Below are 21,276 nucleotides of genomic sequence, written 5' to 3'. Positions count from 1 at the left end.
ACTAGATCCGCCGCTGCCTCTGAAGTAAGTAAAGGACCACTTTCCAGTAGTTCTAGGTAATCCACCTCAAGGTACCATTCCTGATAGATAAGCCATGTCAGGTCCGTCTCTAAGACAAGTGCTTCCGATGGCTGTAATAGCTCGTGCCTCTTGCTTTGAATGTCTCAGAATCGATATCCCTTGGGACTGCCAAAGTCAACTTTCTCCTCAAATGCTTCCCATAATAAGCCAGGGCCACCAAAATCAACACCTTCCAGGGAATAGTGTGTTTCTGCCCTCGACTGCCACCTGTCTGCAAACCAATATAATGCTCTGTACCGATCCTCGAGCTCAACCTCTCTTTGCACCAGACACTTCAGTTCGGCTATCCCCTCACCTGTGGGTTATCCTCTCAGTAAGCAGAGCCACAAGTTCACCTGGTCCCCGAAGCACTGTTCTGGCAAGGGCAGGACTTTGCCTCTACAGCCATACCAATTCTACAGTGCATCTTCCCACATCTCTAGCCAAATCAGGGCTCTCCATTCCAGGCACATCTCCTCTGAAACTGGCCCTCCTAAAACAGCAAGGGCGACTTTGACTTGCCACTCGAAGTCCCATATCGGAACTTCCCATTTACAAGTATCTGATCCCAGCATCTCAGCTGTCCGAATATTCCGATACCTGGTGATCTGTTTCACCACCTCAGCATTCATTACCCGGACTACTGCTTTGGATGGGTTGGCTCCGTAGATTGACAACCTTCTCCGCACTCTGCTGTGGAATTTTTCCTCTACATTATCTATAATCGTCTGGCTGCGATCCTTCACTGGCTGCCACTGGCGCATCTTTGTAGAGCTGCTTAGGGACTGATAGGTAGGCAAAACATCCCTCCAACCCAGCTTGTCCTGTGCAGAAACAGGTTCGTCAAGGTGGGTCAGCACTTGCTGCATTCGCCATAGGAGCTCCGCTTCCATAGCTGTGGGTGACAGTGCTGCTCCTCCTCTGTCAGCAGGACAAGAAATCAATCCCACCACTGCCACCAAATGTGACGGAACGCCTGGTACTTCGAATGAGTACCTCCGTCAGAACACTTCCCTTGTCCTGGACATCCCTTTATCCAGAGTAATAGCTCCTGGTATCTCCCTTTGACAGCAGTCTAAAGTTATGGAGGGGAACAGAACTGAGGCAACACTCGGTGGTCTGAACACAAAAATGAGCACTTTATTTAAAAGCAGCACACATATTTATACACCCTGGCATTCCAGAGTCACAGAGCTTCAGGTTACAGAGGGAATTGGTTAAACAGTAAAGCAAACATATGAACAATACAGCAAACCTCTAACAATTGTCTATTCACAGGTAAAACAGATTAACATATCAAGTTAATTAACTGGGGAGGAAAGTTCACTCAGGCAATCTGATTTTGGCCAGTCTAGTTAACATAATCACACAGGAACACAATCAGTATACCCAGACAGACTCCTGAGACACAATCAGATCTGAAACATAAATAAAATACATCTTCAAATATAAAAACAGCTCTTATTAACTATTAAGTCCTTTATGCCCACTTGGTTTATAGAGTCACAATTGCTCCCACAAGGGGCACTCTCACTCTGTACCTATCCTGTATTTATAGATACAGGGTGACATGGAAATAAGACAGTTATGAAAGTACATGGGGTGTCCAGCATATAAAATTCCACATTTCCATGCAGTCTCTTGGTATCCTTAAGCCCATGTACCTCCTGCCCAAAGAATGTTCCATAACAGGCCCTCAGATCTTGGTGACTCACGTCACAACTACCATCGTCTGTTAAAGGACCATTAGGGATTTACATCTGTCTTCTTCGATCCTCTGAGAAGGATCTAGACCAGAGTTCTCTGGGTAGGTGCTAGGGTGCATCCCTGGATGCTAATTGGTCTTTTCAGACAGGAATTCCTTTAGGTTTTGTGAAGTTGGAGTTTATTTCATCGGGTTGTGCCCTCCAGTCCCCCTTCAGGCCACCCCTAGCACTGTAGGGAGGGGCGAGGTTGTCCTGGGGCGCTTCTTGGGTTTCTTCCATTGACAGGTCTCATCTCAGCCGTGGCCGAGATATCAGCATGGCGCTGTCTTTGAATCTGCCTTATCAGATTTTCCTGGAATAACAGTTTGGAGATTCATTCTCCAGGGTTCTGTCCAGATCTCCCTGTCCTGAGGGACATTTCTATTAGCTCTCCCGGGAGGGGTTTTCGACTTCTGCCGTTAGCCTTTCAGTTGGGTTAGAGCGTGTCCTATAGGGGGACCCTATATTTAGATTCCTTCCCGATTATTCTTATATTTCCTCTGGCAAGCATTTTGCTATGAGGTTCTGGTCTTCTGGGTTCGTCCCAGTGTATGGACTCTAGTCAGCCTGTTTTTCTTTCAGTAGATCTGATCTCTTTCTGAGAAGGAGATATTCTAGTGCATAGAGGGTAGTATCTCGAGTTTGGTGGTGGGCGGAGGCCCACTACTGCTATTTGTCTGCGATCCACTCTGAGTGTGATCTTCAGGGACGGATGTTCTCTCCAATCATTCCCGGGATCTGGGGATAGGTCTCTATCCGAGGGTTTTCAGATGTTTGTATCAGATTGGGGACGACGTTCGAGAATTTCAGGACGTCCGTGCCTATCCCAGGGTACCCATTAATGGTTCCTGGTTCAGGGATCCGCAGGCAGAGCTAATGGATCCTTAGCAGTGCTTTAGAGGTCTAATTCAACCTTTTCTTCTCTTCTGCCATATCACTCTTACCTCAAGTGATGGCTGGATCCTTCAGGAGCAGGCATCAGTGAGACTGATTGCTCCGTTTGTGTCCACGGGATCGTATGTTGCGTTGTAGGGGCTTTGCCTCCATGGGGGTTTCCTTGTCCCAGGGATCTGCTTGGTCTAGGCCCCCTTTTTTGTGCCATCTAATCTTATTCTTCTGAGACGATCTGCGAGAGGTCGCTTGACCTTAGCCGAGAGAGGGTTCATTTCTGAGATTACTGTTCTCTCCTTCTGTGCTTAGCTAGTTCCTCGTCATCTATCTTCGGTGTGGTGGACCCCCTTTTGTCGGGAAGAGCAAGATTCATCCTGGCACTCTGTCCTCCCAGGGTTCCCTTTTTTCCTCCAGGATGATCTGGAGAAAGGTCTTCCTAGCTAGTTTCTAGGCTCTGGTTGTTTTCCACTTTAGAGGCTCATGAGCTTCTAGGCGTTCAGCTTTTCGACGGCGTTCAGGCCAGTGAGTCAATCTGATGCTCCTTTTGGAGCTTAGATCTTGGCTTACGGGGTTGCATTGGGCTACTTTTGTACCTGTGCAGGAGGTGGTCTTTGAATTTTGTCTTGATCTACCCCGTCTGTAGTGGCTTCTATGTGCCATAGTCTTGGTGTTGCAAAATTGCAATACGTATTCCTTATGGGATTTCCTCTATAATAAGGCTGTTCTACGAGCCTAGTTAGGTTTTCTTCCTAAGGTTGTGTTTTTTTGAGACCTTAATGGAGAGATTGTGGTTGTTTACTTTTTTTATGTCCTATTCCTTCATTAGGAGGAAAGGGTTTTCCCTTTTGAGGGAATAATGCCTTAATATCTTTAGGCTTCATAAGATTAGACAGTATCTCTGTTGAATATTGGTATCTGGGAAGTGCGAGGATCTGTGGACATGTCGACTTCCTTATTTTTTTGTTAAGGAGTGTCTTCCGTTTGACATAGGACACTAGCCTCCTCAGAAGTTTTCAGCTCAGTTAGAGAGCAGTGATGTTATCTTGGGTCTCTGGCATGAGATCTGTATGGATCTGATTGTGGGCGGATGCTTGGTCCTCCTTACATTCTTTTTCCAGAAGGTTTTTGCTTCTGTAGAAGCAGCCTTCGGTAGTATGGTTTTTTTACAGGCTGTGGTGCCCTCAGATGGGGGCCGTCTCTCTTTTTGCCCTCCCATTAGCATTCAGTGTCCTCTGTAGTTTGGGTATAATTTCCCACGAGTAATGAATGCAGCTGTGGACTCTCCCTGTATTAAGAAGGAAAACATAAATTATGCTTACCAGATAATTTCCTTTCCTTCTGTACAGGGAGAGTCCACAGCTCCTGCCCGTGTACTCTGATGGGCGGCCCTAAATGTTTTTTTTTGTTCTGGCATATTTTTCACCCTGATATTTCTCCTACTGTTCCTTGTTACCTCGGCAGAATGACTGGGGATGAGGGAAGTGGGGGAGGTATTTAAGCCTTTGGCTGGGGTGTCTTTGTCTCCTCCTGGTGGCCAGGTTCAGTATTTCCCACAAGTAATGAATGCAGCTGTGGACACTCCCTGTACAGAAGGAAAGGAAATTATCTGGTAAGCATATTTTGTTTTATTTAGTGCAGCACAGTAATCAGTGACTGATGCATATAATATTCATTGTCATTACTGCTGTTGGTGAAATGCGGGTGCACTGACCTGTGTGTGCAGCGAGCTCCCTGCTTACTCTCACATTGCCCTCACGTGTCTTCAGGTTGTAGATAGAGCACATGTTATCCAAACCTCCGCAAGCCACAAAGTTACCAGACGGTGCATATGAGCAAGTCATGACCCACGAGGAACGCAAGGGAATAGCGTGCACCTAAAGAGGGACATACAGACATGTATGGAAGTAGTGCATGTGTATGGGGGAAGTGTATATGAGAGCTGGCTGGGTGTGAGGGAGGTGCAGTGTGTGAGCAGTAGGTATGGGGAGGGGCAGTGAGTGAGTACTAGGTGTGAGGGAGGGGCAGTGTGTGAGCACTAGATATGGGGAGGGGCAGTGTGTGAGTGCTGGATGTAAGGAAGGGGTAGTGTGTGAGTGCTAGTTATGGGGAGGGGCAGTGAGTGAGCACTGGGTGTGAGGGAGGGACAGTATGTGAGCTCTAGGTATGGGGAGGGGCAGTGAGTGAGCGCTGGGTGTGGGAGGGGCATTGAGTGAGCGCTGGGTGTGAGGGAGGGGGCAGTGTGTGAGCACTAGGTGTGAGGGAGGGGGTAGTGTGTGAGCGCTAGGTATGGGGAGGGGCAGTGTGTGAGCACTAGGTGTGAGGGAGGGGGTAGTGTGTGAGCGCTAGGTTTGGGGAGGGGCAGTGTGAGTGTTATGTATGTGGAGGGGCAGTGTGTGAGCACTAAGTATGTGGAGGGGCAGTGAGTATGAGCCCTAGGTATGTGGAGGGGCAGTGAGTGAGCCCTAGGTATGGGGAGGGCCAGTGTGTGAGCACTGGGTGTGAGGGAGGGAAAGTGTGTGAGCACTAGGTATGGGGAGAGGCAGTGTGTGAGGACTGGGTATGGGAGGGGCAGTAAGTGAGGGCTGGGTGTGGAAGGGGCAGTGTGTAAGCGTTGGGCTCTAGTTTATGCACTAATGATGTGTGTATTTAGTGATTATCACCTTGTTTGTAGTGTACGTGTCCCACACAATCAGTTTTCCATCCTGTGATGCACTGACCAGCAGCCTGTGGGAACAACCCAGATAAATTGTCAGCAGCCTCCTAAGCTTTCAATTTTGTCACTAAAAACCTCTTTGCACTTAAAGGCAACTTTAATCCAAATCATTGTAATAAAAACTCCTCCCCCAAGTCATAATAAACTCATCCCCCAGGCTGATCCACACCCTGCCCCAAGTCATTTTAAACTCCTACTCCAGGCTGATCCATACTCAGCAACAAGTAATTATAACCTCCCCAGGCTGATCCATGCCCTGCCACAAGTCATTATAAACTCCCCAGGCTGATCCACCCCCTGCCACAAGTCACTATAAACTCCTCTCCCAGGCTGTTCCATGACCAACCCCAAGTCACTATAAATTCCTCCCCCAGGTTGAATTACGCCCTGCCCTAAGTCATTATAAACTCCTCCCCCAGGCTGATCCACGACCAGCCCCAAGTCACTATAAATTCCTCCCCCAGGTTGAATTACGCCCTGCCCTAAGTCATTATAAACTCCTCCCCAGGCTGATCCATGCCCTGCCCTAAGTTATAAATCCTGCCCCCAAATAATTTTAAACTCCTCCCCCAGGCTGATCCACACCCTGCCCATGTCATGAACACCTCCCCCAGACTGATCCATGCCCCGCCCCAATGTCATTATAAACTCCTCCCCCAGATTGATCCATGCCCCGCCTCAAGTTATAAATGCCTCCCACAGGCTGATTAACACCATGCCCCAAGTCATTTTAAACTCCTTCCCCAGGCTGATCTACACCTTGCCCCAAGTTATTATAAATTCCTCCCCTAGGGTGATCCACACCCTGCCCAATGTCATTATAAACTCCTCCCCCAGACTGATCCATGCCCCGCCCCAAGTCATAAATGCCTCCTACAGGCTGATCAACACCCTGCCCCAAGTCATTTTAAACTCCTCCCCCAGGCTGATCTACACCTTGCCCCAAGTCATTTTAAACTCCTCCCCCAGGCTGATCTACACCTTGCCCCAAGTCATTATAAACTCCTCCCCTAGGCTGATCCACACCCTGCCCAATGTCATAAACTCCTCCACCAGGCTGATCCACACCCTGCCCAAGTCATAAACTCCTCCCACAGGCTGATCAACACCCTGCCCCAAGTCATTTTAAACTCCTCCCCCAGGCTGATACCTTGCCCCAAGTCATTATAAACTCCTCCCCTAGGCTGATCCACACCCTGCCCAATGTCATTATAAACTCCTCCCCTAGGCTGATCCACACCCTGCCCAATGTCATTATAAACTCCTCCCCCAGGCTGATCCACTCACTGATTATTGGATAGAGCTGTTAGTGCGCAAGACCAAGGATATAAAGTACCTCACTAGATCCTAAAAAAACCCTAATTAGGAAAAGACAAGTGCAAACACTGAATACAAGTTAGTGAGGGCGCTACAAAGTAGCTAAAGATACCATAAATGTACAAAACTAAAATAATATACAATTACTGGTAAAAAATATATTTCACTTTAATAAGAGCATATGTATGCAGTTATCACAGTATATACAAAGTGAGAAAAGGTGTCCTTTAATAAGTCAGTGCCTGTGCCACAGGTTGGCTGTTCCTTAGTGTGTAAATGGTGTGTATACTTTCCATAAACCAGCTTTTTCGTAAAAAAAACAGTGGAACATGCAACCAGCAAGTAACAAAGTATCCTTATTGTGTGTGTAAGTGATACATACGTGAATCCTCAGGCACAGAGTCCACTTAAACTCACGGCTTGCTCCTGTATGGGCGTTTGATTAGGGATATTCTCTTAGCTGTGGTCCCAGCGTGTGCTCCACTTGGCACTATCCACAGATGCGGTACTTTTTCAAGACACGTCTTTTCTACGTCACACCTCACCGGGTGTTAGCATTCAATGGGAAAGATGATTCATCTTGAAATTTTGAGTGCCTAGGGCAGCACCTAACCTAAATAAGCCACTGGCACTTTCCCATTGAATGCTAACAAGTACCGCATCTGTGGTTTATGGAAGGTGTGCACACCATTTAAACACTAAGGAACAGCGAATCTGTGGCGCTTTGGGAAGATTCACGCTGACTTTTTAAAGGACACCTTTTCTCACTTTGTAGATTTAGGTTTGTGCACTATAGCAATTCATTCGGATATTGGAGACGTCCGATGTTTTAATATACTGTGATAACTACATACATATGCTCTTATTAAAGTGAAATACAGTATATTTTTAACTTCTAATTTTACATTATTTTATTTTTGTACATGTATGGTATCTTTAGCTACTTTGTAGCGCCCTCACTAACTTGTATTCAGTGATCCACTCACTGACCCAAGTCCTACCTCAAGTCATTATAAACTCTTCCCCCAGGATGCTCTAGGCCCTGCCCAAAATCATTATAAACTTTTCCCTCAGGCTGATCAACGAACTGCCCCAAGTCCTTATAAACTCCTCCCCCAGGCTGATCCGAGCCCTGCCCCAAGTCTTTAAAAACTCCTCCCTCAGTCGGGTCTAAACCCTGCCCCAAGTCAATATTAACACCTCCCTCAGCCTGGATTAAGCCCTGCCCCAAGTCAATATTATCTGCCCCATCTCATTATAAAACCCTAGGCTGCCCTTCGGTACCTGGAGTCAGTAGACCAGTGCATGGCATATATCTTAGCCAAATGACCCCGCAAAGTCCGTCTTGTCCGCAGCTGAATACGGCCTACTACTTCCATTCCTGCTGTCACCTACAAACAATATGCAGGTGTTATTTGGTGTCATAAAGCGCCACTACACTACATATTAATGATCTATATATTATATTATGTCATACAACACCACTACACTACATATTAATATTCTATATATTGTATTATGTCATACAACGCCACTACACTACATATTAATGATCTATATTTTATGTTATGTCATACAACGCCACTACACTACATATTAATATTCTATATATTGTATTATGTCATACAACGCCACTACAATACATATTAATGATCTATATATTGTATTATGTCATACAACGCCACTACACTACATATTAATGATCTATATATTATATTATGTCATACAACGCCACTGCACTACATATTAATGATCTATATATTATATTATGTCATAAAACGGCACTACACTACATATTAATGATCTATATATTATATTATGTCATACAATGCCACTAACTACATATTAATGATCTATATATTATATTATGTCATACAACGCCACTACACTACATATTAATGATCTATATATTGTATTATGTCATACAACGCCACTACATATTAATGATCTATATATTGTATTATGTCATACAACGCCACTACATATTAATGATCTATATATTATATTATGTCATACAACGCCACTACACTACATATTAATGATCTATATATTATATTATGTCATACAACGCCACTACACTACATATTATCTATATATTATATTATGTCATACAACGCCACTACACTACATATTAATTATCTATATATTATATTATGTCACTACACTACATACAGGTGAAACTCAAAAAATTAGAATATTGTGCAAAAATTAATTTATTTCACTAATGCAACTTAAAAGGTGAAACTATTATATGAGATAGACTCATTACATGCAAAGCAAGATAGTTCAAGCTGTGATTTGTCATAATTGTGATGATTATGACTTACAGCTCATGAAAACCCCAAATCCACAATCTCAGAAAATTAGAATATTACATCAATAAAACAAGGATTATACATAGAACAATATCGGACCTCTGAAAAGTATAAGCATGCATACTGTATGTACTCAGTACTTTGTTTGGGCCCCTTTTGCAGCAATTACTGCCTCAATGTGGCGTGGCATGGAAGCTATCAGCCTGTGGCACTGCTAAGGTGTTATGGAAGACCAGGATGCTTCAATAGCGGCCTTCAGATCTTCTGCATTGTTCGGTCTCATATCTCTCATCTTTCTCTTGGCAATGCCCCATAGATTCTCTATGGGGTTCAGGTCAGGCGAGTTTGCTGGCCAATCAAGCACAGTAATCCTACGGTCATTGAACCAGGTTTTGGTGCTTTTGGCAGTGTGGGCAGGTGCCAAGTACTGCTGGAAAATGAAGTCAGCATCCCCATAGAGCTCATCTGCGGAAGGAAGCATGGAGTGCTCCAAAATCTCCTGGTAGATGGCTGCATTGACCTTGGACTTAATGAAGCACAGTGGACCAACACCAGCAGATGACATGGCTCCCCAAATCAACACAGACTGTGGAAACTTCACACTGGACTTCAAGCATCTTGCAGTGTGTGCCTCTCCATTCTTCCTCCATACTCTGGGTCCTTGGTTTCCAAATGAGATCCAAAATTTGCTCTTATCAGAAAAGAGGACTTTGGACCACTGAGCAACAGACCAGGTCTGTTTTTCTTTAGCCCAGGTAAGACGCTTCTGCCGTTGTTTGTTGTTCAGGAGTGGCTTGACAAGAGGAATACAACATTTGAAGCCCATGTCCAGGATCCGTCTGTGTGTGGTGGCTCTTGATGCACTGACTCCAGCCTCAGTCCACTCCTTGTGAAAGTCCCCAACACTTTTGAACTGCCTTTTCCTGACAATCCTCTCCAGGCTGCGGTCATCCCTGCTGCTTGTGCAACTTTTTCTTCCACACTTTTCCCTTCCACATAACTTTCTATTAATGCGCTTTGATACAGCACTTTGGGAACATCCAACTTCTTTTGCAATTACCTTTAGAGACTTTGTGTCAATGATGGTTTTCTGCACAACTGTCAGGTCAGCAGTCTTTCCCATGATTGTGATTCCTACTGAACCAGACTGAGAGGCCATTTAAAGGCTCAGGAACCCTTTGTAGGTGTTATGGCTTAATTAGCTGATTAGAGTGGGACACTTTGAGCCTAGAATATTGCACCTTTTCACAATATTCTAATTTTCTGACATTGTGGATTTGGGGTTTTCATGAGCTGTAAGCCATAATCATCACAATTATGACAAATCACGGCTTGAACTATCTTGCTTTGCATGTAATGAGTCTATCTCGTATATTAGTTTCACCTTTTAAGTTGCTTTAGTGAAATAAATGAACTTTTGCACAATATTCTAATTTTTCGAGTTTCACCTGTATAAACGATCTATATATTATATTATGTCATGCAACGCCACTACACTACATATTAATGATCTATATATTATATTATGTCATACGCCACTACACTACATATTAATAATCTATATATTATATTATGTCATACAGCCCCACTATACTGCATATAACTCTTGTCTGTAATTCAGTACATAATCCCACTCTAGTTCTAAGGTTTGCTAATGTGTGTCTCAGATACAGCTACTGCAAGTCACCTATATGTGACAAATGAGTCAAGCGCTAAAAATTAAAAAAAAACATTTGAGCTAAATGCTCTGGTAATCGACCCACGCCTGGCATTTTGCATGTTGTTTAACTAAAATAAATGCTGATATCTAACCAGCCCTCTGTAGCTAGCGAGCCAGAGATGTCCGGTTACATAATGTGGTATCACACAGACAGCTGATTACGAGTGGCATGCTAACTTTTTTGCGCAAGAGACATTGGGTCTTTATTGACTTTTTGCGTACAACGGAAAATAGCATGCGCATTACTAGTTAAAAGTAAATGCATACGCACAAGCGCAATCAAGATTTATGGTACGATTTATTACAGTGCGGACGGACATGATACAATGTAGCGTATCATGTCCACTGCACATCGATAAATGCCGACAGCTTATGCTGTCAGCATTTATCATTGCACAAGTAGTTCTAGTGATCTGCTTGTGCAATGCTGCCCCCAGCAGATTCGCCAGGGCTGTCAATCAGTCCGATCGTATAGGATCGGGCGGATTGATGTCCGCAGCCTCAGAGCAGACAGACCAGTTATAGAGCAGCAGTCTTTAGATCGCTGCTTCATAACTGCTGTTTCCGGCGAGCCTGAAGGCTTGCGCTGTCAGGATACCTGTGAGTGTTAAATAATATTTCATTTATTTGTGACGCTGTTTGTAACACAACCACCCCCCTTTCTCGTTTGTCAAGGACACATTGCAAACCTTTGTCCCAATTCATCAAAGGAATTGTTTTCAAAATAATCTTAGAATGACACTCAAGTTGAAACGCCCATATATGGATTTCCTGCCCAAGATGTGTAATAAAGTTACAGACCCCCTGTGAACAGTAGTCGCTCAGTCTGAAGTGATCTTTGAAGCCAGCTAAATCTCAGAGGATGTATCTCTTATCATCTAGATGTTAAATTGTCCCATACTGAGTTCAAATACACGAAGCTCAGATGTACGTCTCAATGGAATATAGCAAGAGAAAACAGAGAAACATCTTTAACCCTGTGAGTGCTGAAAGCACATAAGAATTTAAATCTTGGTTTTAAAAGGATAAGTTTTTATTTTAAATGAAATTGTGTAATTTTCAAATATTCAATATGTGCCTCAGACTGTCCAAATAATAGGTAGAAATAAATGGATATGAGATTGTCTGTTTGTATAATATTAAATATGAAGTGAATTGAATAATAGCTGCATTGGTAGATTTAAAATGTGTTAAAAAATCTCAGAATAATGACACCGTTTCTTTTATTTCCAGACATCTATAATATAGTTATACACTAAACATTTATAATAACTAGAAACGATGACAATTGTAAAATATGAATTGAATCCATGCTGAAGATATTATAATCCTTTTTAATCCTTTCATTGAAAATGACTTTTAAATGTATTTTCACAAATACCTCATATTTAGTCTTGAAATATTCATATTAAATAGTATTATGTGATCCCATACATTTTGGCCATATTTGTTTGCTGAGGCAAGAAATAGTATACTAAATATACATTTTAAAAATTAAGATATATAGTAAACTGTATTTTCTGTATCATTTTAATGATGAAACTGCTTTTCTTTGTCTGCTGCCCACAATGGAATAAAAATGGTATTGCAACCAAAAGGTATTTGGCTGCACAGGGAGGCGTATCCAAGTTTCTGTGGGAATGATTAAAGAGCAGTAGGAGGGGTTATATCTTTGATAAAACACCCACATACTACAGACACAGGAGACTCAAACAGGCAGTTTTTGACTAAGAGAGAAACACATAGACTTGTGCTAAGTATCTTCTCTGTAATTTTGGGACACTTTCTTAGAATAGAAAGATAACAATTTTGAGGCCTGTACCTTTGTGAATAGTGGATAAAACCTTCTTATATGACCTACAAGAAACCCCAGAAGCTAAATTCTTATACTGGTTATTTGGTAAAGTATACTGGTATTGAATATTAATGTTTAGAAAGAATTTGTATTTTAATATCATAAGTTAATTACAGTTATTGCTATATATATTTCTTTCATGTGATTAGCAAGAGTCCATGAGCTAGTGACGTATGGGATATACATTCCTACCAGGAGGGGCAAAGTTTCCCAAACCTCAAAATGCCTATAAATACACCCCTCACCACACCCACAATTCAGTTTTACAAACTTTGCCTCCCATGGAGGTGGTGAAGTAAGTTTGTGCTAGATTCTACGTTGATATGCGCTTCGCAGCAGGCTGGAGCCCGGTTTTCCTCTGAGTGCAGTGAATGTCAGAGGGATGTGAGGAGAGTATTGCCTATTTGAATTCAATGATCTCCTTCTACGGGGTCTATTTCATAGGTTCTCTGTTATCGGTCGTAGAGATTCATCTCTTACCTCCCTTTTCAGATCGACGATATACTCTTATATACCATTACCTCTACTGATTCTCGTTTCAGTACTGGTTTGGCTGTCTACTATATGTAGATGAGTGTCTTAGGGTAAGTAAGTCTTATTTTATTATGACACTCTAAGCTATGGTTGGGCACTTTATATGTAAACTTCTAAATATATGTCTTTAAACTTATATTTGCCATGATTCAGGATAATCAGTATTCCTTATTTTCAGACAGTCAGTTTCATTATTGGGATAATGCATATGAAATATTTTTTTCTTACCTTAAAAGAATTTTTTCAATTGACCTTTTTTCCCTGTGGGCTGTTAGGCTCGCGGGGGCTGAAAATGCTTCAATTTATTGCGTCATTCTTGGCGCGGACTTTTTTGGCGCAAAATTTTTTTTCATTTCCGGCGCCCTAATTGACGCCGGGAGTTTGTGCATGGTTGCGTCATTTTTGACGTTCAGACGTTTTTTTGCGCCAAAATTGTGGGCGTCGTTTTTTTCGGCGTCACAGGATGTGGCGTCATACTTGGCGCCAAAAAATATGGGCGTTGTACTTGGCGCCAATAATGTGGGCGTCATTTTTGGCGCCAAAAAATGTGGGCGTTATTCTTGTCTCCACCTTTTTTTCACATTATTTCAGTCTCATTTTTCATTGCTTCTGGTTGCTAGAGGCTTGTTCATTTGGCATTTTTTTCCCATTCCTGAAACTGTCATTTAAGGAATTTGATAATTTCTTTCATGTAATTGGCAAGAGTCCATGAGCTAGTGACATATGGGATATACAATCCTACCTGGAGGGGCAAAGTTTCCCAAACCTCAAAATGCCTATAAATACACCCCTCACCACACCCACAATTCAGTTTTACAAACTTTGCCTCCTATGGAGGTGGTGAAGTAAGTTTGTGCTAAGATTTCTACGTTGATATGCGCTTCTCAGCATTGTTGAAGCCCGATTCCTCTCAGAGTACAGCGAATGTCAGAGGGACGTGAAGGGAGTATCACTTATTTGAATATGATGATTTCCCTAACGGGGGTCTTTTTCATAGGTTCTCTGTTATCGGTCGTAGAGATTCATCTCCTACCTCCCTTTTCAGATCGACGATATACTCTCATTTTACCATTACCTCTACTAATAACTGTTTTAGTACTGGTTTGGCTATCTGCTATGTGTGGATGGGTGTCTTTGGGTAAGTATGTTTTTGTTACTTAAGACACTCTCAGCTATGGTTTGGCACTTTATGCAATTTTATAAAGTTCTAAATATATGTATTATACTTATATTTGCCATGAGTCAGGTTCATATATTTCTTTCTGCAGACTGTCAGTTTCATATTTGGGAATGTAAACACTTTAAGAAATTTATTTCTTACCTGGGGTTTAGTCTTTTTTTCCATTTGACTACTTTTTGCAATTGCGGGTGTGTCAAATGCTAGACTTTATTGCGTCATTTTTGGCGTGAAAAGATACGTTTATGACGCAACTTCGTCATTTCCGGCGTCATACGTGACGCCGAGACCTTTCACACGGCGGCGTCATTAGTGACGCAAGTGTGTCATTTCCGGTCATTTTTGGCGCCAAAAAAGTTTACGTTACGTTTTGCGTCATACTTGGCGCCAAATTTTTTTTTTTTTTTCATTATTTCAATACCCCATTCATGTTTGCCTCTTGCTTCTTCTCTATCAAGAGGCCTATGCTTTTGCATTTTTTCCCATTCCTGAAACTGTCATTTAAGGAAATAGATAATTTTGCTTTATATGTTGTTTTTTTCTTTTACATTGAGCAAGATGTCCCAATCCGATCCTGTCTCTGAAGTTTCTGCTGGAACATTGCTGCCTGACATCGGTTCTACCAAAGCTAAGTGCATTTGTTGTAAAATTGTAGAAATTATTCCACCAAATGTCATTTGTAATAGTTGTCATGATAAACTTTTACATGCAGATAGTGTTTCTATCAGTAATAGTACATTGCCAGTTGCAGTTCCTTCAACTTCTAATGTGCATGATATACCTGTAAATTTTAAAGAATTTGTTTCTGAATCTATTATGAAGGCTTTGTCTGCATTTCCACCTTCTAATAAACGTAAAAGGTCTTTTAAAACTTCTCATTTAGCTGATGAAATTTCAAATGACCAACAACATAATAATTCATCCTCTTCTGCTGAGGATCTATCTGAAACAGAAGATCCTTCCTCAGATATTGACACTGACAAATCTACTTATTTATTTAAAATAGAGTATATGCGTTCTTTATTAAGAGAAGTGTTAATTACTTTGGATATTGAGGTAACCAGTCCTATTGACGTTCAGTCTAATAAACGTTTAAATGCTGTTTTTAAACCTCCTGTGGTTTCCCCAGGTGTTTTTCCCATTCCTGAGGCTATTTCTGATATGATTTCTAGGGAATGGAATAAGCCAGGTACTTCCTTTATTCCTTCTTCAAGGTTTAAGAGACTGTATCCTTTACCAACAAAATCTATAGAGTTTTGGGAAAAGATCCCCAAAGTTGATGGGGCTATTTCTACTCTTGCTAAACGTACCACTATTCCTATGGAAGATAGCACTTCCTTTAAGGATCCTTTAGATAGGAAGCTTGAATCTTATCTAAGGAAGGCCTATTTATATTCAGGTCATCTTCTCAGACCTGCTATTTCTTTGGGTGATGTTGCGGCTGCATCAACTTTCTGGTTGGAAAATTTAGCGCAACATGAATTGGATTCTGACATATCTAGCATTGTTCACTTACTGCAACATGCTAATCATTTTATTTGTGATGCCATTTTTGATATTATCAAAATTGATGTTAGATCCATGTCTTTAGCTGTTTTAGCTAGAAGAGCTTTGTGGCTTAAATCTTGGAATGCTGATATGACATCTAAATCTAGATTACTATCTCTTTCTTTCCAAGGTAATAATTTATTTGGCTCTCAGTTGGATTCTATTATTTCAACTATCACTGGAGGAAAATTAGTTTTTTTGCCTCAGGATAAAAAACCTAAGGGTAAATCTAAGGCTTCTAACCGTTTTCGTTCCTTTCGTCAGAATAAGGAACAAAAACTCAATCCTCCCCCCAAGGAATCTGCTTCCAATTGGAAGCCTTCCTCAAATTGGAATAAATCCAAGCCATTTAGGAAACCAAAGTCTGCCCCTAAATCCGCATGAAGGTGCGGCCCTCATTCCAGCTCAGCTGGTAGGGGGCAGATTAAGATTTTTCAAGGATATTTGGATAAAATCTGTCCAAAATCAATGGATTCAGAGCATTGTCTCTCAAGGGTATCAAATAGGATTCTGAGTAAGACCTCCTGTGAGAAGATTTTTTTCTCTTGCATATCCCAGCAAATCCAGTAAAAGCTCAGGCTTTCCTGAAGTGTGTTTCAGACCTGGAGTCTTCAGGGGTAATCATGCCAGTTCCTCTTCAGGAACAAGGTTTGGGGTTTTATTCAAATCTATTGTCCCAAAGAAGGAAAATTTATTCAGACTAGTTCTGGATCTGAAAATTTTGAATCGTTATGTAAGAGTACCAACTTTCAAGATGGTGACTATAAGGACTATTCTGCCTTTTGTTCAGCAAGGACATTATATGTCCACAATAGACTTGAAGGATGCATACCTTCATATTCCGATTCATCCAGAACATTATCAGTTTCTGAGATTCTCTTTTCTAAACAAGCATTACCAATTTGTTGCTCTTCCATTTGGCCTAGCAACAGCTCCAAGAATCTTTTCAAAGGTTCTGGGTGCCCTACTCTCTGTAATCAGAGAACAGGGTATTGCGGTGTTTCCTTATTTGGACGATATCTTGGTACTAGCTCAGTCTTTACGTACTGCAGAATCTCACACGAATGAACTAGTGCTGTTTCTTCGGAAACATGGTTGGAGGATCAATTTACCAAAACGTTTCTTGATTCCTCAGACAAGGGTCACCTTTTTAGGTTTCCAAATAGATTCAGTGTCCATGACTTGTCTCTAACAGACAAGAGACGTTTAAAATTGGTTGCAGCCTGCCGGCATCTTCAGTCTCAGTCATTCCCTTCAGTGGCTATGTGCATGGAAGTTTTAGGTCTCATGACTGCAGCATTGGACGCGATCCCCTTTGCTCGTTTTCACATGAGACCTCTACAGCTTTGTATGCTGAATCAATGGTGCAGGGATTATACAAAGATATCACAATTAATATCCTTAAATCCCAATGTACGACACTCTGACATGGTGGATAGATCACCATCGTTTAGTTCAAGGGGCTTCTTTTGTTCAGCCAACCTGGACTGTGATCACAACAGATGCGAGTCTTTCAGGTTGGGGAGCTGTTTGGGGATCTCTGACAGCACAATGGGTTTGGAAATCTCAAGAGGCGAGATTACCAATAAATATTTTAGAACTCCGTGCAATTCTCAGAGCTCTTCAGTTTTGGCCTCTGTTAAAGAGAGAACCGTTCATTTGTTTTCAGACAGACAATATCACAACAGTGGCATATGTCAATCATCAGGGTGGGACTCACAGTCCCCAAGCTATGAAAGAAGTATCTCGGATACTTGCTTGGGCGGAATCCAGCTCCTGTCTAATCTCTGCGGTGCATATCCCAGGTGTAGACAATTGGGAGGCGGATTATCTCAGCCGCCAGACTTTACATCCAGGGGAGTGGTCTCTCCATCCAGATGTATGTTCTCAGATTGTTCAGATGTGGGCTCTTCCAGAGATAGATCTTATGGCCTCTCATCTAAACAAGAAACTTCCCAGATACCTGTCCAGGTCCAGGGATGTTCAGGCGGAAGCAGTGGATGCGCTGACACTTCCTTGGTGTTATCATCCTGCTTACATTTTCCCGCCTCTAGTTCTCCTTCCAAGAGTGATCTCCAAAATCATCATGGAACAGTCTTTTGTGTTGCTGGTGGCTCCAGCATGGCCACACAGGTTTTGGTATGCGGATCTGGTTCGGATGTCCAGTTGCCCGCCTTGGCCACTTCCGTTACGGCCAGACCTATTTTCTCAAGGTCCGTTTTTCCATCAGAATCTCAAATCATTAAATTTGAAGGTATGGGAATTGAACACTTAGTACTAAGTCATAGAGGTTTCTCTGACTCGGTGATTAATACTATGTTACAAGCTCGTAAATCTGTCTCTAGAAAGATTTATTATAGAGTTTGGAAGACTTACATTTCTTGGTGTTCTTCTCATAAATTCTCCTGTCATTCTTTTAGAATTCCTAGAATTTTACAGTTTCTTCAGGATGGTTTGGATAAGGGTTTGTCTGCAGGTTCCTTGAAAGGACAAATCTCTGCTCTTTCTGTTTTATTTCACAGAAAGATTGCTATGCTTCCTGATATACACTGTTTTGTACAGGCTTTAGTTCGTATTAAGCCTGTCATTAAATCAATTTCTCCTCCTTGTAGTCTTAATTTGGTTCTGAAGGCTTTACAGGCTCCTCCATTTGAACCTATGCAGTCTTTGGACATTAAACTACTTTCTTGGAAAGTGTTGTTCCTTTTGGCCATCTCTTCTGCTAGAAGAGTTTCTGAGCTATCTGGTCTTTCTTGTTAGTCTCCTTTTCTGATTTTTCATCAGGATAAGGCAGTTTTGCGGACTTCCTTTTAATTTCTACCTAAGGTTGTGAATTCTAGCAACATTAGTAGAGAAATTGTTGTCCCTTCCTTGTGTCCTAATCCTAAGAATTCTTTGGAAAGATCCTTACATTCTTTGGATGTGGTAAGAGCTTTGAAATATGATGTGGAAGCTACTAAAGATTTCAGGAAGACTTCCAGTTTATTTGTTTTATTTTCTGGTCCTAGGAAAGGTCAGAAGGCTTCTGCTATTTCCTTGGCTTCTTGGTTGAAACTTTTGATTCATCAAGCTTATTTGGTGTCGGGTCAGGCTCCGCCTCAGAGAATTACAGCTCATTCTACTAGATCAGTCTCCACTTCGTGGGCTTTTAAGAATGAAGCTTCAGTTGATCAGATTTGCAAAGCGGCAACTTGGTCCTCTTTGCATACATTTACTAAATTCTACCGTTTTGATGTATTTGCTTCTTCGGAAGAAGTTTTTGGTAGAAAAGTTCTTCAGGCAGCTGTTTCAGTTTGATTCTTCTGCTTTTCATTTAAGTTTTTTTCTTTTAATTATGAAAATAAACTTATTTTTTTGGGTTGTGGATTAATTTTTTCAGCGGAAAGTGGCTGTTTTTATTTTATTCCCTCTCTAGTGACTCTTGAGTGGCGATCCACATCTTGGGTATTGCTATCCCATACCTCACTAGCTCATGGACTCCTGCCAATTACATGAAAGAAAACATAATTTATCTAAGAACTTACCTGATAAATTCATTTATTTCATATTGGCAAGAGTCCACGAGGCCCACCCCCTTTTTTATGGTGGTTATGATTTTTTGTATAAAGCACAATTATTTCCAAATTTCCTTTGTTGATGCTTTCTACTCCTTTCTTTATCACCCCACTGCTTGGCTATTCGTTAAACTGAATTATGGGTGTGGTGAGGGGTGTATTTATAGGCATTTTGAGGTTTGGGAAACCTTGCCCCTCCTGGTAGGAATGTATATCCCATACGTCACTAGCTCATGGACTCTTGCCAATATGAAAGAAATGAATTTATCAGGTAAGTTCTTACATAAATTGTTATTGTTACGTATATACATTTTTATTGGTTGGCAACTGCTGAGATAAATACACCAACATTTCTTGGAGGTTACTGCTAAGATAATAGTAAATAATAAATTTGTAACCCAGTCATATGCTAACATATAATCTGGAGGCACAGCTGATGAATATTATCTTTATCACATTGATATATTTTGTAGTAAATGAAAAAAATATTATCTAGAAAAAAAAATATTAATATTTTAATTTTTTTCTTTTCCTTTGGTCAAAATTGTATTAGCGTTTAATTTAACCAAATACTAAGCCAAAATAATGTCTGTTACTAGAAGTGAATCAAATTAATCTTAGTGTTGAAATGTGTCCCCAAGATTTGCCACTCACTAAGGGCGACGTCCTTAAAATAGACGCTATCAACCACATTAAAAATAGGCGTAATATTGCTAGTGTTTAAAGGGCCACTGTAAGTAAATATTTTCTATGCCTGTTACTAACTAACTACCCCAAATACGCTTTTTATCAATAGCATTTCATTAACATATCTCTACCGTATATCAGAAATCTTGTCTGCAAATGTAATTGTTTTCCAAACCCACTCCGTGGGTATCCTTTGCTCTGTACCAATCCGTTTACAATACCTAGGTTTCAAAATGGCGCTTTAAGCACAAAGTTATTGGTTTAACACTCAGTGCTGAAAATAGTGGGCAGGATAACGTGACATTATCGGCAAATAAAATATATAACTTTTAGAAAGTTATGAAACTTCGTTTTGGAGAAAATATAGGTCAGTAGGTTTTAATTAATGTTTATTAACTTTAATATGTTAGTTGTTTAGCTTAAAAATTATAACAGAAAGTAATCCTTTAAATGATTTAAATGATTATATGGATATTCTTACCACTAAGGCTAAAAATATTGCTATTGATAATTGAAGGTGGAATAAAAAAAGTGAATTGTTCCAAGAATTATTAAAAATTAATCAATGTAAAAATTAAAAAAAAAACGGGATAACTCACTATTATCACTCCACTCCCCCTCCAAAGTGTAGTAGTTCCCTGAATTTAAAGCATGAGGTGACTGTCTATGTGGGAAGTTTACCTCTGACCCAATAGGGGTCCTTTGTTTAAATTCTTTCCTAATATTGAGCAGTTCATTTCTCAAAAAATCTTTTAGGGTTTTTAACATACCTGCATTATTATTTTCATTATTTTAATTATCAAGAGAGGGGTTTCATTTTGGCGATATTGCCTTTTTAATTCACTTAACTCTTTGGCTCTCTGCGAGTTGTTTATTTAAACCTTCTATTTTAGCGATTCGTTTTTGGTTTGAAGCTCTAACAAACCTCTTCCTTTGCAGTTTTCTCCTAACCTCATTCCCACAGATGCAGTACACAGGAAACCTGTCAGCCCTATTATAGAGGAAAAGGCTGGTAAGAAGAAAAATTCTTCTGCATCAGGTAAAGTGGTTAATACAGGTAAAACATGGCGAAGCCCAAAGATGTGTAAACCATGCAAATATTGTGTGTGAAATGGTAGAAACTGCAGGGAGATATTATGTATTAGCTGAGCTCCAGGATT

General features: G+C 41.1%; 1 protein-coding gene across 1 annotated transcript in view; it reads right to left on the bottom strand.

The window, feature by feature from the left end:
• The window catches only part of GNB3 (G protein subunit beta 3), an 81,957-nt gene extending 61,065 nt beyond the window's left edge, over nucleotides 1-20,892 (bottom strand). Inside the window, exons 1-4 of the mRNA XM_053693073.1 lie at nucleotides 20,887-20,892; nucleotides 8,011-8,117; nucleotides 5,357-5,420; nucleotides 4,408-4,570 (exon numbers count right to left, since the gene is read on the bottom strand). Coding sequence (XP_053549048.1) covers nucleotides 4,408-4,570; nucleotides 5,357-5,420; nucleotides 8,011-8,117; nucleotides 20,887-20,892 — 340 coding nt within the window. The remainder of the gene's footprint in view (nucleotides 1-4,407; nucleotides 4,571-5,356; nucleotides 5,421-8,010; nucleotides 8,118-20,886) is intronic.
• Between the last annotated feature and the right edge of the window lie 384 nt (nucleotides 20,893-21,276).

The sequence above is a fragment of the Bombina bombina genome, chromosome 9, assembly GCF_027579735.1.
Source record: "Bombina bombina isolate aBomBom1 chromosome 9, aBomBom1.pri, whole genome shotgun sequence".
NCBI lineage: Eukaryota > Metazoa > Chordata > Amphibia > Anura > Bombinatoridae > Bombina > Bombina bombina.
This window is presented reverse-complemented; position numbering and strand designations above follow the sequence as displayed.